The sequence below is a fragment of the Sturnira hondurensis genome, unplaced genomic scaffold (genome assembly GCF_014824575.4).
Source record: "Sturnira hondurensis isolate 20B ecotype Veracruz unplaced genomic scaffold, ASM1482457v3 Scaffold0008640, whole genome shotgun sequence".
Taxonomy (NCBI): Eukaryota; Metazoa; Chordata; class Mammalia; order Chiroptera; family Phyllostomidae; genus Sturnira; species Sturnira hondurensis.
The window spans coordinates 20313690-20338392 of record NW_028081271.1 but is presented as its reverse complement, the minus strand read 5'-3'; the positions used below and the strand labels follow the sequence as shown (position 1 = coordinate 20338392).

The window sequence follows — 24703 nt, the reverse complement described above, 5'->3', positions numbered from 1 at the left end:
TCATTACAGAGCTCACATAGCACAGAGGAATAAATGTTCTAAAGACAATAATTTGGCAGAGAGAGCTGCAAAAGATGGTATTAAAACATGGCCGGCTTCAAACTTATTGTAGAAACTCCACGTAGAATACAATGAGAAACTTTTGTTCACATTCAAAGTATGCTTTTTGAACCAAACTAGACAAATGGACTATAAAAGGAACTAAAAGTAGTTTCACAAGACTATGGGAATTACCTAACAAAACAACTCCTTAGCTACAGTCCTTATTTCCTTGGTTAGTGTTGTGTTGTAAAAAAAATTAAAAATTAAAAAATAATTGCCTGAATAAAAGGATTTTATTTTTTAAATTACTTTATTGTTGTTCAAGTACAGTTGTCTGCATTTTCTCCCCACCACTCCCCGCCAACCCCAGCCTAACCCACTTCCTTTCCTTGCTCCCACCGTCCCCCTTGGTTTTGTCCATGTGTCCTTTAGAGTAGTTCCTGAAAATCCTGCCCTCCCACCCACTGTCCCCTTCCCCCTCTGCCCTTGCTATTGATGGATTTTTCTTAATTCTTATGTCTCTGGTTATATTATATTATAAAATATAATATATTTTACATTTCTTTTGTTGATTATGTTCCAGTTAAAAGTGAGATCATATGGTATTTGTCCCTCACCGCCTGGCATATTTTGCTTAGCATAATGCTTTCCAGTTGCATCCATGCTCTCGTGAAGGGTAGGGAGCTCCTTCTTTCTCCCTGCTGCATAGAATTCCATTGTGTAAATGTACCATAGTTTTTTGATCCACTCATTTGCTGATGGGCATTTGAGTTACTTCTAGCACTTGGCTATTGTAAATTGTGCTGCTATGAACATTGGGGTGCATAGGTTCTTTTGAACTGGTGTTTCAGAACTTTTAGAGTATAATCCCAGCAGTGAAATTGCTGGGTCAAAAGACAGTTCAATTTTTAGTTTTCTGAGGAAACTCCATAGTGTTTTCCACAGTGGCTGAATCAATCTGCATTCCCATCAACAGTGCACCAGGGTTCCCTGCCACGTCCAGCTCCGCCAACCATGCTGTCTGACAAAGTCCGAGCATGGGGAGAATGATTTCAAAGAAGCGTGTTCCAGCCTGGCGAACGTGGCATGAATGAATATGTGGTGTTGATCTCAATCTTGCTGTCTCTTGTTGTTCTAACCTTTACTTTTCTGATAATTTGAAATCTCCTAGAAATGCTGACCATTCTTAGAGCTGAACAGCAACTAAGTCAGGCTGAGAACAATATCACCTTAGCCTTTCCCCAAAGTAACACCTCCTCTTCCCTGACCTGATTAAGCAATTTTAGGATAAAATAATATTAGGTAGCAGGGGGCCTGGAATATCCAAAGCAGCCCCCTTAAGTCCCAAGGCAAATCCCCTCTGATAAAACAGCCCCTGAATGTCTAAAGTTGTTAGAATAACAGCCCCTCCTTTACCTTGAATAGGGCTATATATCTATTATAATTAGACAGGCAGAAAAATAGAGAAACCAGTTAGCTATTAAGCATGTAAAAAATAATTACTAAGAAGATAGAGTTCTTAGTACACAGAGAGATATTTTAGACAGAAAGATAGATAGCTAAAATAGATATCACAAAGACTTATAATGAGTTCCTAACCTCTGCTCAGTCTAGCGTATCGTTTTGCCCCATAACTAACTCTAAGAACTTTGATAAATAATAAGACATTTGAACTTTGTACATAGAGCTATTTTAAGTTGTCTGATTAATGGTTCTCCTGGTCAAAACAATTTTGTTCAACATAATTAAAAATTATGGGAACTTTTGTACTTTTCCTGATTAACTTTGTATTAATTTTTTCTGCTTAACTGATCATGCTTGCACCTGTAAATAATAAACCACTATTAGAAGTGAAAATATAAAAACCTGCTTGTACTTGCAATAAACGGAACAGTGCTTCACCTGCCTTTGAGCTGTGTAGTTGCCTGTTACCCAGCGCTGACGCCTATCCTCACCTCAAGGGACCCCTGGACCCTGCTGTGGCTGGACCACGGCAGTTCCCTTTCCTCCACAATCTCTCCAACACTTGTTTGTTGTTCTATTTTTGATGGCCATTCAGACAAGTGTGAAGTGCTATCTCCTTGGATAAGTGTCAGTTCAACTCTTTTGCCCATTTTTAATTGGGTTTTTTGTTTTCCTGGATTGCAGTTGTGTGAATTCTTTATATATTTTGGACATCAAACTCTTGTCTGAGGTATCACTGGCAAATATGTTTTCCCCTAAAGTTGGTTCTTTTTTATTTTAATGCTGGTTTCTTTGGCCATGCAGAATCTTTTCAGTTTGATAAGGTCCCATTTGTTTATTCTTTCCTTTATGTTCCTTGCTCTAGGAGACAAATCAGTGAAAATACTGCTGCATGGAATATCTGAGATTTTGCAGCCTATGTTCTCCTCTAGGACTTTAATGGTGTCACAACTTTTATTTATTTATTTTTATTTAATTCTTGTTCAAGTACAGTTTTCTGTCTTATATTCCCAGCCCTGCCCCTCCAGTGCTCCCCACCTCCCTCCCATTTCCGCCCCCCACCTTAGTTATTGTCCATGTGTCCTTTATACTTGTTCATGTAAGTCCTTCCCCTGTTCCCCTGTGATTCTCTCCCCTACCTCCTTTGGACCCTGTCAGCCCATTCTGTATTTCAGTGTCTTTGATCACATTTTGCTTCCTTGTTTGTTTTGTTGTTTAGATTGCTGTTAACAGTGATATCATATGGTATTTGTCTTCCACTGCCTGGCTTATTTCGCTCAGCATAATGCTTTCCAGTTCCATCCATGATGTTGCAAAAGGTAGGAGCTCCTTCTTCCTTTCTGCAGCATAGAATTCCATTGTATAAATGTACCATAGATTTCTGATCCAGTCATTTACCGATGGGCAACTAGGTTGCTTCCAACTCTTGGCTATTGTAAATTGTGCTGCTATGAACAATGGAGTGCATAGGTTCTTTTGGATTGGTGCTTCAGGGTTCTTAGGATATACTCCTAACAGTGGAATTGCTGGGTCAAAAGGCACGTTCATTTTTAGTTTTCTTAGAAAATTCCATACTGTTTTCCATGGTAGTTGTACCAGTCTGCAATCCCACCAACAGTGAACTAGAGTCCCCTTTTCCCCACAACCTCTCCAGCACTTGTTGTTTGTTTCTTTGTTTATGATAGCCATCCTGACTGGTGTTAAGTGGTATCTCTTTGTGGTTTTAATTTGTGTCTCTCTGATAGCAAGCAATATCCAGCATCTTTTCATGTATCTCTGGATCCTCTGTATGTCCTCCTTGGAGAAATGTCTGTTCAAGTCCTTTGCCCATTTTTTAATTGGGTTGCTTGTCTTCTTTGAGTGGAGTCGAGTGAGTTCTTTGTATATTTTGGAGATTAAACATTTGTCTGAGGTATCATTGGCAAATATGTTTTCCCAGACAGTCACTTCTCTTTTTATCTTGATACTGTTTTCCTTAGCCATGCAGAAGCTTTTAACTTTGATGAAATCCCATTTGTTTTTTCTTTCCTTTATGTCCCTTGCTCTAGGGGATGTATCAGTAAAAATATTGCTGCATGGAATATCTGAGATTTTCCTGCCAATGCTCTCCTCTAGGGCTTTAATGCTTTCCCAGCTTATATTTAAGTCTTTTATCCACCTTAAATTAATTTTGGTGTATGGTGTCAGTTCCTGCACAAGTTTCTTTTTTGCACGTAGCTGTCCAGTTCTCCCAACACCATTTGTTGAAGAGGCTATCTTTACTCCATTTTATGTTACTACACCCTTTGTTGAATATTAATTGACTGTACACAGTTGGGTTTATTTCTGGGCTCTCTGTTCTATTCCATTGGTCTATGTGCCTGTTTTTATGCCAGTACCAGGCTGTTTTGATTACAATGGCCTTGTAATACAGTTTGATATCAGGTTTTGTGATCCCTCCTACTTTGTTCTTCTTTCTCAAAATTGCAGCAGCTATTCGGGGTCTTTTATGGATCCATACAAATTTTTGAAGTGTTTGTTGTATGTCTGTGAAATATGCCATTGGTGCTTTAATAGGTATTGCATTGAATCTGTAAATTGCTTTGAGTAGTATGGACATTTTGATGATGTTAATTCTTCCAATCTATGAACGTGATATATGTTTCCATTTGTCTGTGTCTTCCTTGATTTCTTTCTTCAGTGTTGTGTAGTTTTCTGCATACAGGTCTTTTACCTCCTTGGTTAGGTTTATTCCCAGATATTTTATTTTTGTTTTTGCTATATTGAATGGGATTTTTTTCTTGATTTCTGCTTCTGCTGTTTTATTGTTGGTATACAAAAATGCCTTTGATTTCTGGATATTGACTTTGTATCCCACTGTTTTTCCAAATTTATTTATTAGTTCGAGCAGTTTTTTGGTAGAGTCTATAGGATTTTCCATGTACATTATCATGTCATCTGCGAACAATGCCAGTTTTGTTTCCTCTTTTCTGATTTGGATGCCTTTTATTTCCTTTTCTTGTCTGATTGCTATGGCTAGAACTTCCAATACTATATTGAATAGAAGTGGTGAAAGTGGACAACCTTGTCTTGTTCCTGATCTTAGTGGAAAAACTTTTAGTTTTTGCCCATTGAGTATGATGTTGGCTGTAGGTCTTTCATATATGGCCTTTATTATATGAGGAATGCTCCCTCTATTCCCATTTTTCTGAGTGCCTTTATTATAAATGGGTGTTGTACCTTATCAAAAGCTTTTTCCACATCTATTGATATGATCATGTGGTTTTTTGTCTTTGCTTTTGTTTACGTGATGTATTACATTTACTGATTTGCGGATATTGAACCATCCTTGCATCCCGGGGATGAATTCCACTTGGTCATGGTGTATGATCTTTTTGATGTATTGTTGAATGCTATTTGCCAATATTTTATTGAGGATTTTAGCATCTATGTTCATCAGCAATATTGGCCTGTAATTTTCTTTCTTTGTTGTGTCTCTATCTGGCTTTGGAATTAGGATGATGTTGGCTTCATAAAAAGAGTTGGAGAGTTTTGCCTCCTTTTGGATGTTTTGAAACAGTCTGTGAAGAATAGGGGTTAGCTCTTCCTTAAAAGCTTTGTAGAATTCTCCTGTGAAACCATCTGATCCAGGGCTTTTGTGTGATGGGAGTTTTTTGATTACTGCTTCAATTTCATCTGCTGTTATTGGCCTGTTCAGGTTTTCTGCTTCTTTTTCATTGAGTTTTGGAAGATTATATTTTTTCTAGAAATTTGTCCATTTCACCTAGGTTTTCAAATTTCTTGGCATACAGTTCTTCATAGTAATTTCTTACAATCCCTTCTATTTCTGTGGTATCAGTCGTAATCTCTCCTCTTTCATTTCTGATTGTGTTTATTTGGTCCTCTCTCTTCTTTTCTTGATGAGCCTACTTAAAGGCTTGTCTATTTTGTTTATCTTTTCAAAAAACCAACTCCTGGATTCATTGATCCTTAGAATTGTGCTTTTAGTCTCTATGTCATTTAATTCTGCTCTGATCTTGGTTATTTCCTTTCTCCCACTTGCTCTGGTTTTTTTTTTGTTTGTTTGTTTGTTTGTTTGTTTTTTGATGAGTATGCTTAAAGGCTTGTCAATTTTGTTCATCTTTTCAAAGAACCAACTCCTGGGTTTACTGATCCTTAGAATTGTGCTTTTAGTCTCAATGTTGTTTAATTCTGCTCTGATTTTGCTTATTTCCTTTCTTCTACTTGCTCTGGGCTGTCTTTGTTGTTGTTCTTCCAGCTTTTGTACGTTTGGGGTTAGATTGTTTATTTGAAATGTTTCTTTTTTTTTTTAGGTAGGCCTGTGTCACTATGAACTTCCCTCTCAGGACTGCCTTCTCTGTCCCAGAAGTTTTGGGTTTCTGTGAGTTCATTGTCATTTGTTTTCAGAAACTTTTTTATTTCCTCCTTGATCTCATTCTTGAACCATTCATTGTTTAATAGCACAGTATTCAATCTCCATGAGTTCGAATGTTTCTGAATTTTTTCCTCAAGGTTGGTTTCTACTTTTAGTCCCTTGTGGTCAGAAAAAAATGCTTGATATGATTCAATTTTTTCGAATTGTCGAGAATTGTTTTGTGACCTATCATGCAGTCTATCTTTGAAAATGTAAATTTGAAAACAGTGTGTATTTTGCTTCTTTGGGATAAAGGCTCTGTATATATCAGTTAAGTTCATTTGATCTAGGACATTATTCAGTGCCATACTATCTTTGTTGATATTTTGTTTGGAAGACATATTCACTTTGACAGTGGAGTGTTGAAATCCCCTACTATAATTGTGTTGCTGTCAATATCTTTCTCGAAGTCCTCCAAGATTTTTCTTATATATTTGGGTGATACTATGTTGGGTGCATATATATTTACAATGCTTATGTCTTCTTGATGTATTCTTCCCTTGAGCATTATGAAGTGACCTTCCGGGTCTCTTTTTATGACCCTTGTTTTGAAGTCTATTTTGTCTAATATGAGTATTGCTACTCTGACTTTTTTTTTTGCCTGTCCATTTGCTTGGAATATTTGTTTCCAGCCCTTCACTTTCAGTCTGTGTTGTGTTCTGAAATGAGTCTCTTATAGGCGGCCTATGTGCGGGTCATGATTTCTTATCCATTCAGCTCCTCTTTGTCTTTTGATTGGAGCATTTTATTCACCTATGTTTAAGGTGTTATTGATAGGTACTTATTTACTGCCATTTTTCATACCTGTGTTCCTCTCTCTCTCTGTCTCTCTCTCATTTCCTGCCTTTTCTTAAAGCAGTCCTTTTAGCATCTCTAGCAGAGCTTGTTTGGTGGAGGTGTATTCCTTTAGATTTCTTTTGTCTGGGAAGCTCCTTATTCGGCCTTCCATCTTAATTGAAAGCCTTGCTGGGTAAGGTAGCCTTGTTTGCAGGCCTCCAATTCTCATTACTTTGAATAGTTCTTATCATTCTCTTCTGGCTTGGAGCATTTCCATTGAGAAGCCAGCCCCTGGCCTTATTGAGGCTCCGTTGTATGTTACTTTCTGTTTCTCTTTTGATGCCTTTAAGATTCTCTCTTTGTCTTGGAATTTCGCGATTTTCATTATGATGTGTCTTGAAGTGGGATTCTTTGGGTTCCTCGGGATTGTGATTCTCTGCATTTCCTGGATTTGTGTGACTTTTTCTCTCATCATATTAGGGAAGTTTTCCATCACTACTTTTTCTAACAGGTTTTCTATCCCTTGCTCTTCTTATTCTCCTTCTGGTATCCCTATTATATGGATATTGTTACATTTCATGTTGTACTGAACCTCCCTTACCACCTGTTTTTTCTGAGTTTCTTTTCCTTTTCTTGCTCCCTCTGGGTGGTTTTTTTTTTCTATCTTGTCATCCAACTTGCTGATTTGATCTTCTGCTTCATCCAGCCTGCTTGTAATTCCTTCTAATGTGTTTTTTATATCTGAGATTTTATTGTTCATTTGTTCCTGGTTTTTGTTTATGGTCTCTGTTTTCCTTTTCATGCTGGTGTATTTCTCACTCAGTTCCTTGTAGTTGTCTGTGAGCTCTGTGAGCATCTTTATTACCATTAATTTGAATTCTACATCTAGAGTTCAGTTACCTCCATTTTGTGTAGCTCTTTTAGTGGGTAGTCTTCCATTCATTTTGATTGCATGTTTTTGTGTGTGTGTCCCTATTTTAGGTGACTCTTTTTGTTTGTTTCTGTGCTTCCTGATGTTTTGCTTTGCTAGCTGTCTTTGTAGGGTGAACATCTATGTTAGGAATTCTCTGAGGTTCAGGGATGAGGTCTCTTTGATCTCCTTGCCTAGATGCTCTAGGTTTGCCCTTTCTTCTGTTTGTGGGGGCTCCTTTGTTGTACTTGGGTTTCTACCTTTTGGCAGTTCCTTAGCTGGTGGTCTTTCTCCTCCAGCATGTATCCTTATGTTTGCAGCTCCCACCTATTCTTCTGTGTGATCAGTGGCAGGGGGGTAGGCAAAATGGATTAGGACAGCAGGAGAGTATTTTGTGGAATTTAAAGTACCAGCAAGTAGAGAAGTGATAGGAGATTCTTTGGATCAGTGTAGTGTTAATTGTGATATTTCACCCAAGTAGCCACTTTTTATAGAAGGTGGAAGAGAGATAAGACTCTTGTTAAAGGGGAGGATGATTGTGAGCTGAATCTAGAAAACAGAGCACTTGTGCAAGGTTAGATGATGAGATATAGTGAGATTAAAGTATAGAAAGTTGGCATACTTTGTGACAGAACAGAGTTAACCACAACAATAATAATGCTCAGGATTCAAGTGAAGTGGGCTAAGATCATGGAGGGTTGCTGTGTAGTATGTACAATTGTATGGAACAACAATTATTTACAATAGTATTGGAACAACAATAATATGACAACAAATATATGATTTTGATAACTAGAATAGAAAGTACCTAATCAAGAGTTGTGTGTTATTAGAACACAGGTGAAGTGAAAGAAGAAAAATTAAAGTACAATAAAGAGGGAATAAGAAAAACCAGTCAAATGATGCAATTAAACAGAAATAAAGCAAGGAAAACTAAACATAGGGAAGAGAAATAAAAAACATACCAATAAAATAAAAGTGGTAAAAATAATGACAAGATAATAATAATACACATACACAATAAAATGCCAGCTCTGTGGGCCAGCAAAGTGACATTTGTCTCAGTTTCTCAGTTTTTGGAGTTAGTCTTGTGCTCCCCATTTTGAGCTGTCTATGAAACTTTGTAACTCCACATCTTACTGTCTCACTTGGGGGAAGAAAAAAAAGGGGAGGGAGAGAATCCAAAAAGAAGAAAGAAGATGAAGAGGAGGAGGAGGAGGAAGGGGAGGAGGGAGAGGGGAGGGGGAGGGGAGAGGGGGAAGAGGAGGAGGAGGAGGAAGAAGAAGAAGAGGAAGACGAAGAAGAAGAAGAAAAGAGAGAGAAAGGAAGAAGAAAGAAAGAAAGGAAGGAAGGAAGGAAGGAAGGAAGGAAGGAAGGAAGAAAGAAGAAAAGAAGCCTCCTCCTGCTGACTGTAAACCTGTTCAGCAAGTTCTGCTGGTCTTCCTAGATGCCACAGGAAGAGAGGGGCTGGGCTTCGCTTGTCTCCCTTCCTTTGGTTCTGAGAGCATGGGGACCAGGTCTGGGTCACAATATTCACAGTTTCCCTGCCTCCAGCCCAGGTCTTTCATGAACTGCCAGGCTCAAATCAGCCACTCAGTTTGTCTCCCACTTCATCTCTATTTCCTCCAGGGACATGCAGCATCCAGGTCCCTCCTGCTGCCAGGCTGCCCTACCTGCCCTGGTAGGGGAGGAAGCTAGTGCTCTAATTCTCCTCCCTGTATCCTACAGCAGGTGCTGGGTGAGGGGCACAGCAGCCCTGGTCCTGGCACAGATCCCAGGGACTTTAGTGTCCCAGTGCACTCTCCTCTTGGTCTGTTTCTCAATGTCCTCTGCAGGTTTTTGCCTCCAGACTTCATATAAGCTGAGATTCTGTTGGCTATTCACTCTGTTCCTCAGAAGATCAGCTAGGTGTTCCAGCTGGACACAGGGACACAGCTGGATCAAGAAGCTGGATGCTGGGCTCTGCTCCCACCTACCTCGCTGCCATCTTCCCTCCCTATTATAGCTTCTTGATCAAGTAAGTTATTTATCATTATGACATACAACTATTTATCCCAATAATATCCTGTTCAACAGGCTATTTCCCTAATATCAATTTATCAACCCACACTTATTTCTGATTTGGGTTATAATGAAAAAAATTTACATTATTTTAATTTAATCTATTTGTATCTTATATTTAAGAGTATTTCTTGTTTACAATATTCTATTTTTTCACCCAAAGTGATGAACTACATCTCTGACAGAGTTGCAAAGTTTACACCAATTACTTTAAATGAAATTTATATATTAGACTATAAGCCAAGTCTTACTGTTTGTTTTTGATATATCAGATATTCTGACCATCCCCCCATTTTTCTTTTTCTTATGATTTTAGTATAAACACACATGCATATTTATACACATTCACACACCCACCCTACATCATGTTTGTATGTAGACACACACCTATTTTCTGGCTCAGGCCACTGAATTACATATAAGCAGTGAAACCTTAGTAGCAATCAGCACACCGAGCATGCAGAGAGTGAATTCTAACCAGCAGTCTCCTCTCCCCACTTACAGGAAACAGGCTTTTTAATTGAAAAATAGCTAAAATCCAATTAGCAAGTAGATTGGATAGTGAAAAAGAAAACATGTTAAGAACTGAAAAATGTGACAGAAACAAAGGACAGATAGAGATAATAAAAACTGATAGGTTTAAATTGCAAGAATTTCAATTTGTAATTACAAATCTTCTCAGAGAATCTTCAAGTCCAGAGATACACACCTAATGGTGAACTGCACTAAGCATTTGAATAAGAAAAAATTCTAATCTTATGAAAATTCAGTTAGAACAATTCTCAACTAATTTTATAGGTAGTATAATCCAGATACTGCAGTGAGACAACTATATTCTGAGGAATGAGAATGTAATTTTAGGACTGTATAAATGTAAGTGCTCCTTAACTGCTAAGGAGTTGAAATTACATTTGGCCCTTTGAAGGCAACTGTGAGGCTGATGTGGCCCCCAGTGAAAATGAGTTTGACACCACTACTCTAGCACATCATAAAAAAATTGGAAATGATCACAGAAAGAAGTGTGAAAATTGATATTATGAAGTTTCTGGATGAAAACATAGGATGGTATTCCCATGACCTGGTGTTGGCCAATAATTATTAAATAGAAGGTAAAAAGAATAGCCATAAATAAATAGTTGATTAATTGGACACCATCAAAATTAAAAGCCAGTATTCATCTAAAGCCAGTATTAAGAAAGTTAACAGGCAAAGAACCTATGCAACCCAATGTTCATAGCAGCACAATTTATAATAGCTAAGTGTTGGAAGCAACCTAGATGCCCATCAGTAAATGAATGGATCAAAAAACTACAGTATATTTACCCAATGGAATTCTATGCAGCAGAAAGAAGAGGAGCTCCTACCCTTTGCAACAGCATGGATGGAACTGGAAAGCATTATGCTAAGCAAAATGAGCCAGACGGTGAGGGACAAATACCATATGATCTCACCTTTAAAAGGAACCTAAACAACAAAACAAACAAACAAGCAAAATATAACCAAACATACTGAAATAGAGAATAGGCTGACAGTGACCAGAGGAGAGAGGGGAGGGAATTTCAGGGGAAAGGGGGAAGGGTTTGCAGGAACAAGTATAGAGGACACATGGACAAAAACTGAGGCAGGGGTACAAGTGGGAGGGAGACGGGGAGGGCTGAGGCGGGGCGGTGGGCTGGGGTGGGAGTAAAAGACAGAAAACTGTCTTGAACAATTAAAATAAAATAAAATAATAAGATTTTAAAAAGAATGTTAACAGGCAACCCTGACTAAAGAGTGATATTTGCGATTCATATCCAATTGGCCTATCAGCATTCCACAAGTCACTCATCATCACTATTCATGGGATGCCAAATAAACCAAAATAGAGAAAGGGGAATACAATTAACAAAATTGCAAACAACAAAGACTGAGAATGCCAAATGTTGACAAGGATATGGAATAACTGCAACTCTCATACACTGCTAGTGGAAATACAAAATATCATAACCATTTAAGTAAGCAATTTAAACTTATTTCTATAAGTTTAAAGGAGCACTTACTATATAAATCAGCATTTCACCACTAAAAATATGCACATGAAAACATGTCAACAGAACATGTTTTTCTTTAGAGCAGATTTATCCATAATGGTTACAAACTAGAAACAATGCTCACTACCAGGTTAAAATTTTAACTTTTAGTATACTAGATAACTTTCAAAATTATGAACTAAATCACATATGAATCCACATGGATGAATCTCAAAAATAAAATGTTGAAGCAAAGATGCCAGGCACAAAAAAATATTAGCTACTGGATGATTTCCTCTCATGTTAAGGTCAAGACAACAAAATAGTGAAGTAAGAGGTGATGGCTAAAAAAAGCACAAGGAAACTTTCTGACCCTGGTGAGGGTACATAGGAGTTTAGAAGTACAAAAAAAATTACACATGTATTTTGATATAATCATAAAAATTTTTCTTTCTTTTTCAAAATTTACTGGGTTGACATTAGATTAAAAGATTACACAGGTTTCAAATGTAGCATTTCTATCATACATGGTCTTCATGTTGCATTGCGTGCTGACCACCCAATGTCAAATCATGTTCTCTCACCACGTATTTGCCCTGCTTTGTCCCTTACTACCCCTTACACTCCTCTTCCCTCCAGTAACCTCCACACTGTTGACTGTGTCTATGAGTTTTTGCTTGTTTGTTTGTTTGTCTGGTTTTTTTTTTTTTTTTTCTTTTCATTTTATATCCACATAGGAGTGAAGTCATATGGTTCTTAACTTTTTCTGTCTGAATTATTTTGTTTAGCATGACATCCTCCAGGTCCATCCACTTTGTATCAAATGGGAGTATTCAATCTTTTCTTGTGGTCGAATAGTATTCCATCGTATATATGTACCCCATCTTTACTCTATCATGGGATCAGTTGAGCTTGTAATTGTGAGAAAAGGGGTCATACGATTTTTTAAATGTTTTAGTTTATTCATAGGAAAAGAGTATTAGTGCTGTTTGTTTCATCTTAGGTCACTTTGCTATACTTTTATGAATTTAACTATTTGAAGTAACAATTATAAGCATATATTTTGATATTTTATTTATTCCTTTATATAGCTCTCATTTCTAATATTACATCGTTTTCCTCTTCTTTCCATTTTCCTTTGTCTACCTCATCAAAACATCTGTCCTATACTTCTTTTCAGAAATCAACTTTTGACATTATGAATCCAGGCTATTTTAGCTTAATTTTCTCTTTCATTAGTTCTACATCTTAAGTTTAGTTACATCTTTAACTTTTTTAAAGTTATGTTTAATTTTAACTTCTAATTTTCCAGCTTTTTTACTTAAGTATTTATAATAATAAACTATTCCTTATACCATCTAAGAGCATGGCTCAAATTTTGGTTTGTACTTTTTTTATTCTTGACCATTATTCATTATTTAATATCCATTACAGCTAATGATTTCTCCTTTAACCCATGAATTATGTACAAGTGTATTTTTTAATTACCAAATATATTTTTCAGTCTTTTTGATAAATTTTAAATTAATTAAATTGTTACCAGATACTGAGTTCTGTACCATTTGATATTTAATTTTTTTACTTGCTCTTGTCAGTTTTGTTGAATGACCTGTACATTCTTGAGAAGCATGTGCATTATTTACTGTAGGGACAGAGATGACTTAGGCAGGATTAGAAAAGCTGAATGTTTCTGACTCAGTTAAAACAAGGGCTCTGAAATTTATAATGTAGTGTTTAGGGTTCGAAACTCCCCTGGCCAAAGTTAGCCTCCTAAGTGTATTACTACCTAGATAAACTAGGATTGCTTGGCTTCTTAGAGTCACAGATTGTTTTTTAAGGAATTCCACCAAGGCCAATATTCCTCCCATAGGTCTTGTTATTTCAAACCAGACTCAGCATGATTGAGGAACAGAGATTGGGTTCATGGGGACCTGACTGCTGATGTTCTCGGATCCCGATATTCGTCTCAATTCTCATTCTCTTGCTGCACCAAATGCTTCACCATTAAGACATCTTATGTGTGGGGTCTACTGAGTCCTAACAAATACCAGAAAGGGGAAAACAGTGTATTCACTCTGGGGGGTCACTTCTATAAATATGTAGTCATTGAATAAAATGTTTATTCTTGTTGTTCAAATTGTCTTTATGTCTTTATGATGTTTCCTCCAACATTTGAAAATAACATTTTTCTGAGTTTTTTAATGTTTATTTTTCAATTGCTGTTGATATTTAATATTATATTGGTTTCAGGTGTACAGCATAATGATTACACATTTTGGGGAAATGAACCCCTGGATAAATCTGGTACCCACTTGGCAACATTGTTGACTGTATTCCTCATGCTGTACTTTACATACCCATGACTTTGTTGTAACTACAAATTTGTACTTCTTAATCCCTTCGCCTTTTTTACCCAGTCTCCCTCCAGCTTTCCTCATATCTGGCAACCATCAGTTTATTCTCTGAATCTATGAGTATCTTTGCATTTTCATTTATTTTGTTTCTTCATTTATTTCATTTGTTTATTCATTTTTTTCTCTTTAGACTCCACATATGAGTGAAATCATGTGGTATTTATCTGTGCAGCATTATTTACAATAGCCGAGATATGAAAGCAACATAAGTTTCCATTAGTAGATGAATGGAGGAAGATGATGCTGTACTATAGGGATAGGCTAGAGTGGGTTTATAAAGACTTTGTGCCAGAATGCGCTTGAGTATAGCCAGGAGACTGCAAGAATTTGCAAATAATGAAGGCCAGCAATTTCAGCACTTAGAAGATTGTACCTAAGTGCACTGTGTCATTGTGACACTCTTTTGAGTTGTTAATAATAACAAGCCTACTTTTGCCCACCCCTATGTATACCATGGAATATGACTTGGCCATAAAGGAGAATGAAATCTTACCATTTGCAACCACATGGATGGACCTAGCAGTTACTATGCTAAGAAGAAAACATTTTATGGATTCACTATGAAAATGGATTTGAAATTTCTACCTTTAATGCTGTCAGTTTTTATTTTACATGTGTTGAAGTCATTTCATGAAATTCATGAAAATTTAGAATTGTTATATGTTCCTAGTGAACTTCATATTTTAAGAAATAATGCTTACCCCTCACAATGTTGTATGTGTTGAGTGTGTGTGTAAGAGGGAACTAAATGCTTTCTGGGGTTTTTTTCTGCTATTATTATGGATTCCCCTATTTTCTTTTCATTCATGTCTTCCCAGGATATGTCTTACTCTCTTAAATATTTTAACTTGTGAATATTTATATTTTTGACATAATAGCTTCTATAAATACATAGTCACTGGATTTTGGTGGGTGCCATAAAGTGAGACAGTCAGATGGATCATGCAGTCTATAAAACCTGCCTCAGTGTCTAGTAGTTTTTCAGCTGGCAGTTCGCTGTTCCTTCCTGACCCTGCTACTGAGGTTCCAATCTTTGGAATCCTTTCAGATCACTGGTATCTTTATAATTTCATAATGATCATATATCACTTGAGAAAGGAAAACAATCAAAACACTTGCTCTCATTCAGAAAAAAAATGACTCTTAAATACAGTAACTAGAACACAAAATTTCACAAGGGGATATTCAAGAATTAACTTGGGTGTAGTCCAGTAAAAATAAAACACTTATATTTTTTAAAAAGTGATTTCTTAATTACATGTGTTTCTGAAGCATCGCCATCATTGGTGTTGGTCCCAAGCTTCCGCGGCACTGTAATTTGCAGATGTGACATTTCAGAGTCTGCAGTAAGGAAAAACATGTGTGAGCATTACACACACACACACACACACACACATACTTTCTGTGATTCCAGGAACAGGCTCCCCTCGATGTGACAGGACACTTGGGACTCTGACCCCAACCCCACCTAGGTGAAGAAGTGTGGACCTGGACCCCATCCAGGCTCTCTCTGTCCCCACCACCCCAGAAGCAGGGCGCTCTCTCCTGCCAGTGCAGCATCAGGTAAGTGAGGGACAACTGTCCCAGATCTGCTCTGAGCCCTCCAACCCTTGGGCGCCACAGGACCCTGAAACTAGGCTGGCTGTGACAGCAACCTGGGCCATCCCCTGCCTGGTCCGGGTTCTGGAGCAAGAAGGGCCTTGGTGGCCCTACTACGTTCCCAACTTACAATGGCCTGCAGATGTCAGCTGGCCCAAACCTGAGAGGATCAGCAAGAGAAAGAGCATTTCGAGGCAGGTGGGCCGCCCCACAGAGAGGACGGTTGGTGGAATACCCGCTGCTTCTCGAGGGCTGAGAGACTGGGGCGGGGCAGGGCGGGAGTGGTGGGGGTCAAGGCAGCTCACCCCGCCCAGGCCAGAGGCCCCGCCCACCACAGCCGGCCCCCCAGGTGCGGTAGAACACGGGAGCAAGCCTTCTGCAATGTGCTTTATTTCTCTGAAGCTGACATTTAAAAGGCCTTGCAGCATCACTGGAGGTTGTAAAGACACTTTCTCTTCTGGAAGCAGGCTCTTAGAGGTGAAGTTTTGGGCAACATTAAGAGTCCACGTCACATCTTTCTGGTACAAGGGCTGAACTCTTTCAGGGAAGGAAAAGGACAATAGAAATTATTGGAATATTTAGTAGCAGGCAGTTGTTTCTTTTAACCATGTCTCTTGCCAAATTACTACGTAAATCTCAGGTTTAAACAAATACACATACACCCATGAACATAAAAAAGTGTTGTAAAAAACTAAATGTAGATTAATTAATTGCACATAAATTTGTTTCTTAGAAAAATCTTTGGTTACACAAACTAAATGAAAAACTCAATATGAAATGTGTGTATGTATTTGTTTTAATCTCCCAGTATGGAGTTACAATTTAAGTATCAGAGAGAAAAACACAAGTATGAAGTGATCCTGTAAATACAACTTTATATTCTCATCAATTATTCTGTGTGGATAATTTGGTTTCTGTGGCTAAGCAGACTAAATAAAAGTTATACAGTCCCCAACCCACAGGCTAGAGTTCACACATGGAAAAGCAATGTAATTAACTTGGAAAGAGATTTCATTTGATGGCTTAATAAGCAGATTGGTGAAGCATAATTTTAGTTTTGCAATGACATTTTTTACTGTTGTTCAAGTACAGTTGTCTGCATTTGCCTCCACCATTTTCCCCTACCCCAGCCATCCCCACTTCCCTCCTCTGATTCCACCCCTCCCTGATATTGTCCATGTGTCCTGTAAAGTTGTTCCTGAAATCCCTTCCCCACTGCCCCCCCATCATTCCCTCCCACCTCCCCTCCATTACGGTCGGGTTGTTCTCAATTTCAATGTCTCTAGTTATATTTTGCTTGCTTGTTTGTTTTGTTGATTAGATTCCAGTTAAAGGTGAGATCATATGGTATTTGTCTTTCACCACCTGTCTTATTTCACTTAGCACAATGCTCTCCAGTTCCATCCATGCTGTTTCAAAGGGTAGGAGCTCCTTCTTTCTTCTGATGTGTAGTATTCTATCGTGTAAATGCACCATAGTTATTTAATCCATTCACTTATTGTGGGCATTTAGGTTTCTTCCAGCAATTGGCTACTGTAAATTGTGCTGCAAGAAACATTGTGGTGCATAGGTTCTTATGGATTAGGGTCCTTAGGGTACAATCCCAGCAGTGGAATCGCTGGGTCAAAAGGCAGTTCCATTTTTAGTTTTCTGAGGAAATTCCATACTGTTTTCCAAAGTAGCTGCACCAGTCTGCATCCCCACTAACAGTGCACTAGGGTTACCTTTTCTCCACAACTTCTCCAACACTTGCTGTTTGTTGATTTGTTTACAATGGCCATTCTGACTGGTGTGAAGTGGTATCTCATTGTGCTTTTAATTTGCATGTTTCTGATGGCTAGTGATGCTGAGCATCTTTTCATATGTCTACCAGCCCTCAGTATGTATGTCTTCCTTGGAGAAGTGTCTGTTCAGCTCTTTTGCCTATTTTTTAATTGGGTTTTTTGTCTTCCTGTGGACTCCTTTGAGTTAGGAATCAGGTATTGTGATCCCTCCAACCTTGTTCTTCTTTCTCAAAATTGCAGCTGCTATTTGGGGTTGTTTATGGTTCCACATAAATTTTTGAAATGTTTTTTCTATGTCTGTGAAATATGTCATTGGTACTTTAGTAGGGATTATGTTAAATCTATAAATTGCTTTGGGTATGGACATTTTGATGATGTTAATTCTTCCAGTCTATGAACATGGCACATGCTTTCATTTGATTGTGTCTTCCTTAATTTCTTTCTTCAGTGTTGTGTAGTTTTCTGAGTACAGGTCTTTTACCTCCTTGGTTAGGTTTATTCCTAGGTATTTTATTTTTCTTGTTGCTATATCAAATGGGATTTTTCTCTGATTTCTGTTTCTGATATTTCATTTTTGGTGTACAAAAATGCCTTCAGTTTCTGAATATTGACTCTGCATCCCACTGTTTTTGCCAAATTCACTTATTAGGTTGAGTAGTTTTTTTCATGGAGTCTATAGGATTTTCTATGTACACTATCATGTCATCTGCAAACGACGACAGTTTTGCTTCCTCTTTTCCACTTTGGATGCCTTTCATTTCTTTTTCTTGTCTGATTGCTGTGGCTAGGACTTTAAATACTATGCTGAATAGGAGTGGTGAAAGCAGACATCCTTCTCTTGTTCCTGATCTTAGTGGAAAAGCTTTTAGTTTTTACTCATGAGTCTGATGTTGGCTGTAGGTCTCTCATCTGTGGCCTTTATTATGTTGAGAAATGCTCCCTCTATTTCCACTTTGCTGAGCGTTTTGATCATAAATGGGTGTTTTACCTTATCAAATCTATTGATATGATCATCGGGTTTTTGTCTTTCCTTTTGTTAATGTGATCTATTACATTTACTAATTTGCAAATATTGTACCATCCCGACATCCCTGAGATGAATCCCACTTGGTCATGGTGTATGATCTTTTTAATGTATTGTTGGATGCAGTTTGCCAGTATTTTGTTGAGGATTTTAGCATCTATGTTCATGAGCAATATTGGCCTGAAGTTTTCTTTCTTTGTTGTGTCTTTATCTAGTTTTGGGATTAGGATGATGCTGGCTTCGTAAAAAGAATTTGGGATTCTTCCATAATCTGGGATTTTGGGGAAGACCCTGTGAAGGATAGGGGTTAGCTCTTCCTTAAGTGCTTTGTAAAATTCTCCTGAGAAACTGTCCAGTCCAGGGCTTTTGTGTCCAAAGTTTTTTTTATTACTGGTTGAATTTCGTCACCTGTTATTAGTCTGTTTAGGCTTTCTGCTGCTTCTCCATTCAGTTTTGGAAGATTATATTTTTCTAAAAATTTTTCAATCACCTGTTTTCAGATTTCTTGGCATATAGTTCTTCATAGCAATTTCTTACAATCCTTTGTATTTCTGTGGTGTCAATTGTAATCTCTCCTCTTTTATTTCTGATTGTTTATTTAGGTCCTCTCTCTTTTTTTTCTTGATGAGTCTGCTTAAAGGCTTGTTGGTTTTATTTATCTTTTCAAAGAATCAGCTCCTGGATTTATTGATGCTTAGAATTGTGCTTTCAGTCTCTATGTCATTTAATTCTGCTCTGATCTTGCTTACTTCTTTCCTTCTACTTGCTCTGGGCTGTCTTTGTTGTTGTTTCTTCAGCTTTGTAGGTTTAGGATTAGGTTGTTCATTTGAAATGTTTCTATCATGTTTAGGTAGGCTTGTATGGCTATAAATTTTCCTCTCAGATGTGCCTTTGCTGTGTCCTGTAAATTTTGGGTTGCTGTGAGTTCATTTTCATTTGTTCCCAGAAACTTTGATTTCTTCCTTGATCTCATTCTTGACCCATTCATTATTTGATAGCATGCTATTTAATCTCCATGAGTTTGAATGTTTTCAAATTTTTTCCTTGAGGTTGGTTTCTAGTTTTAGTCCCTTGTGGTCAGAAAAAAATGCTTGATATGATTTCAATTTTTTTTGAATTTGTTCTCTTGTTTTGTGACCTATCATGTGGTCTATCTTTGAAAATGTTCTTTGTAAATTTGAAAAAAAATTGTGTTTTGCCTCTTTGGAATAAAAGGTTCTATCTATACCAGTTAAGTTCATTTGATCTAGGACATTGTTCAATGCCACAATATCTTTGTTGATACTTTGTTTGGAAGATCTACCCATCTTTGACAGTGAGGTGTTGCAATCACCTACTATAATTGTGTTGCTGTCAGTATCTTTCTTGAAGTCCTCTGAGATTTTCCTTATATATTTGGGCACTCCTATGTTGGGTGCATATATATTTACAATGCTTGTGTCTTCTTGATGGATTCTTCCCTTGAATATTATAAAGCATTCTTCTGGATCTTCTTCTATGACCCTTGTTTTGAAGTCTATTTTGTCTGATGTAAGTATTGCAAACCTGGCTTTTTTTTCTTTTTCTTTTTTGCCTGTCCAGATGGTTGGAATATTTGTTTTCAGTCCTTCACTTTCAGTCTGTGTATGTCTTTTGTTCTGAGGTGGGTCTCTTGCAGGCAGCATATGTGTGGATCATGATTTCTTATCCACTCAGCTATTCAGTGTCTTTTGATTGGAGCATTTAATCCATTTACATTTAAGGTTATTATTGATAGGTACTTATTCATTGCCATTTTACTTCCTTTGTACCTGTGTTCCTCTCTCTCTCACTGCAATGACATTTTTACCAGACAGTTCCTAAGTTGTTCTTCCCTGGAATACTTTTCCTTGCATTTTTTAATTGCAATATTTATACAAAAAATTAAATGATTATGTTTTCCCCATATGTAAAATGAGACAAAATAGGTAAATGGATAAGGTTTGCCTTTTATTAAAAGTACCTTTCATCACGCTTTTTAAAAATTATTTTAGTGTGATTTATCAAAAAAAATTTCTACAAGTGCTAGATATTAACACAAGATTTTTCTGCTTCTCATAGTCAAATATGTAGACACTATTTTATTTTCTGCTTCTACATAGGCAAATATGTAGACACTAATATATGATTTAGGTTTTTTTGTATGCATGCTAATTATCATATTTATTTCAATAATTTTACATACTATAAAATTAATATTTTTATCTTTTGCAAAATTATATGAATATTGAAAGATTTAATATATCAAGAGTGATATGTTGCTCTTAAAATAAAATGCCTCTTTGATTGTCTAAATCCTGATCAAATGTTGAAGTCTACATACAATATGTCACTGAAGGCATGATGAGTTTTAGAAGGTTGTTCATGGTTCTACTAAACAAGTAATAAAGACCTGACAAAGTTTCTGCTAAACGAGACAGGTTGCTCCAGAGCCAGGGAGCACCAGAGCAAAGACTGTTCAACAAAGGAGACAAGTTGAGGACTTTGTGCCACTGGCTTGTTCAGTAGTTGAACTGATGCTCATATAGTTGGCTAAGGCAGATGGTAAAACAGCGAAGAATTTGACTCTGTTAGTTAACCACACTCCTCCTTGAGTAGCAAATGTTTCCTCGAAGGAGGATCTGTGTGGTGCATTTTTCTGTTCACAAATAGACCTTCCTAGAAGCTGGCAGAACAGCAGGGACAGAAGCCATTATGCAGAAAATTAGAAAGGAAACTGAGGCTAGATGATGCTGATATTAAAAGAGGTAGCCTGTTTTTTAGCAGAGCCAAAGAAAGTTCCAATCAGAGGGTCAGCAACTTAACAAGGATGAAAGTTGATGAAAAGGAGTGTTAGAAAATAAAACATGCAAGTAAGAAGAAATTAAATCACACTTTGAAAGAGACAGAATTAAACATTAAATTAATAATCTTTTACCTTTTGAAAATTAAAGCAGGGAAAAATATTCGGCCAAAAAGATGTAAGATTCAGAGTGATAAAATAGTCCAGATGTTAAGAGGCACTGTTTACTGTGGGACACAGACAATAGTCATATTTTCCAAATTTGATGGTAAGCTACAGAGGGCAGGGAGATCTCTATTTTCTTTTAATGTCTATTTTTTCACTGTACCCAGAACAATGTCTAGCACATAAGTACTCCATAACAGGCTGACTGAATGAATATTTGTTGAACTGGCTAATGAAGCAGCTACACAGTTTATTAGACTGGGTGACATGCAAGGGGAAAAGACAGTGAGAAACAGTAAGAGCACCGTGCAAAACACTGCTCTACGTGCTGCAGCAACTTCCCGACAATTTTCAGTGGAAAAAAATGGAAGCATTGCTATGGACGGGAAGCACATACACTGGGTGGTGAAAGTAGTGGGAAAATAGAATGTTGCTTAAGAAATGCTTGTGTGAAGGCAGGCCCTGTGGTTGGAGAAGTGGGGCCACTTCTCCTTCCACCCCTCTATTCCTGGGCCCGCAAGTCCTTTCTGTTAGCAACACCTTAAGGATGTCTGCATTAATAAATACACAGGGTGGGGCAAAAGTAGGTTTAAAGTTGTGCATACATGAGACAGAATTTATTCCTGGATTATTACTTATTATTATATTATTTTCCATACAAACAACTGTAAACCTACTTTCGCTCCATCTTGTGCTGCATGCTAAGGATATTGCATTGGTCAAGGTTCTCCAAGGAAGCAAAACCAGTAGGAGATACACGATGGATGGATAGATAGAGAGAGATATTTTAGGAATTTTGCTCATTTGTCCATGGAGGCCAAGAAGAGCCATGTTGATACTAGATCTACAAGCTAGAGAACCAGGAAAGCCAGTGATAAAATCAGTCCAAGTCTGAGGGCCAGAAAATCTGGTACTGATGATGGAAGCGCTGGATCTCGGTCTGAAAGCCCAAGAATCAGGAGCACCAATGTCCAAAGACAAGAGAAGACGGATGTCTCAGCTCAACCAGACAACAAATTGCTCTTTCACTGTTTTGTTCTGTTTAGGCTCTCAATTTGTCAGAATGATGCCCACTTTCCTTGGGGAGGGCCATCTGCTTTACTCAGTTTCCCAATTCAAATGCTAATCTCTTCTGGAAATATACTCACAGACACACCCAGAAATAATGTTGTACCACCTATCTGCACGTACAGCTCAGTCAAACTGACACCATCACAGATAGCATTCTATTGCTTTAAAATACCTCCTTCAAACTGGTACTTCATTTCACCTATTAGAAAAGCTATTCAAAAGTTGTGTGAGGCTAGGTGGTGCATCATGAGAAACAATCAGCTGCGGATCTCATGGTCATGGCACTCACTCCCACACCTGCTTTACCATGAAGTGGGTTCCCTGGCCAGATGCCATGCAATGTGAGATTCTATGTCTGTGTATTTCAGTATGTTAAGAATTATATCAGTTATCCCATATGTAATAGTGCTGCCTATGGCTCTGCAAGTGGGAAAGGCAAAGCAATGACTGAATAGGTACTTCTTCCTAACAGAACAAAACTTTGGCCCCTTCTACGTTGGAAGAAGTTCTGATATGACCAACTTGCCATCAGTGAGAGTTGCTTCCCTTTAAAAAATATGCGTATGTGCGTGGGGTAGGGGTAGTGCTATATTAGAGCTCAGTTATAGTCTCTGCCTCTGACAGGTTAGGCATTTGCCATTCAGAAGCAGAAGTAAGAAGTAAGTGGGAGCTCATGCTATTAGGAACATACATAGCAACTGTGACCATGCTATTAATATACCCATCCTGACACTCCTGAGGAAGACAACAATAATGGCTGACTAAAGTCAACTGACCAAGTCGTTTTGTCTACATGGTGGCTTACTGACTTTCCTGTGGTGGATGTTTTCCACTGGGCATCGGCACACGATACAAAAACACTCACACTCGGTGCCCATTCCCGTAAGTCCATCCACGTGCCTCTAACCCCAGAATCCCTTGTACCTATCACCAGAAGACCAGACCAGACCATCCATAAACCAACTCAGGCTTTTCCTTCACTTTTAGCTGGTCATATGCAAGGTATGATCTGTTGCCTCTCAAGTCCAAGGTCATTATTCACTATTTGATCTGCAATAATGGATCAAACTCTAGACATTTTTTTCCATTTTAGTAGGGTGATGCCAAAATTTGCCAGTACAGCTCACCAGAGGGACATTGGAGGAACAAGAGACCCTCGGTGCATAATGTGCTTTACCTTTGCTTATTCCTGCTGCACTGAAAATTACCTGTGCCGGATGTGAGGACATGCCATGGTGCTGTACTCCTTGCACACATACTGTAAGAATACGTTGGCCTTCAGTGATCTTGCAAACCTGGCGTGGATTCACTAACCACATTCTTGTGATCCCACTGACATGGACATCATGGACTTCAGGCCGTGGCTCCTGCAGCACCATCCCACCACGCTCCGTGGAACCCCATGCCAGCTGTGACTTACCTGTGCCATCCTAACCTGGACACCGTGCACTCCAGCCCTCACTCATGAAGTGGCATTGATTCTCTCAGCAACACGAGCCGGGGGTGTGATTTCTGCTTTCTCCACCTCTGTGGACCAGTTCCGGTCTAGTGGTCAAGTAGACATAAATCACACCTTGTCCATTGAGGTCTGAACTCCAGCCTTGCAGAGTGGCTACCCTTACAAATGTACCCTTCTTTGGGAACTATCCTCAGACCTCAGGTACCACAGAGTTCTTTTTTTTAAGTTTTAAATATATTTTATTGATTATGCTATTACAGTTGTCCCATTCTCCCCCTTCTCTCCCCTCCACCCTGCGCACCCCTCCCCCACCACTCCCCCCCCTTTCGTTCATGTCCATGAACCACAAGTTCTTTAGATTCTGTATTCCCGATAGTATTCCTGCCCTCCCCCCTTTTTCTACCTACCATCTATGCTACTTATTCTCTGTACCTTCTCCCCCCTTCTCCTTCTCCCACTCCCCTGTTGCTAACCCTCCATGTGATCTTCATTTCTGTGGTTCCACTCCTGATCTAGCTGTCCTCTTAGTTTGCTTTTGTTTTAGGTGTGGTTGTTAATAACTGTGAGTTTGCTGTCCTTTCACTGTTCATATTTTTTATCTTCTTTTTCTCAGATAAGTCCCTTTAACATTTCATATAATAAGGGCTTGGTGATGATGAACTCCGTGAATTTGACCTTATCTGAGAAGCACTCTACACAGGGCAGCTACA

The 24703-nt window shown here is 38.2% G+C and overlaps 1 protein-coding gene across 1 annotated transcript in view; it reads right to left on the bottom strand.

The window, feature by feature from the left end:
- Window positions 1-23768, bottom strand: part of LOC118993036 (A disintegrin and metallopeptidase domain 3-like) — a 181098-nt gene extending 157330 nt beyond the window's left edge. The window contains exons 1-3 of the mRNA XM_037055094.1: window positions 23743-23768; window positions 15821-16227; window positions 15350-15432 (exon numbers count right to left, since the gene is read on the bottom strand). Of these exons, the coding sequence (XP_036910989.1) occupies window positions 15350-15432; window positions 15821-16227; window positions 23743-23768 (516 nt within the window). The remainder of the gene's footprint in view (window positions 1-15349; window positions 15433-15820; window positions 16228-23742) is intronic.
- Between the last annotated feature and the right edge of the window lie 935 nt (window positions 23769-24703).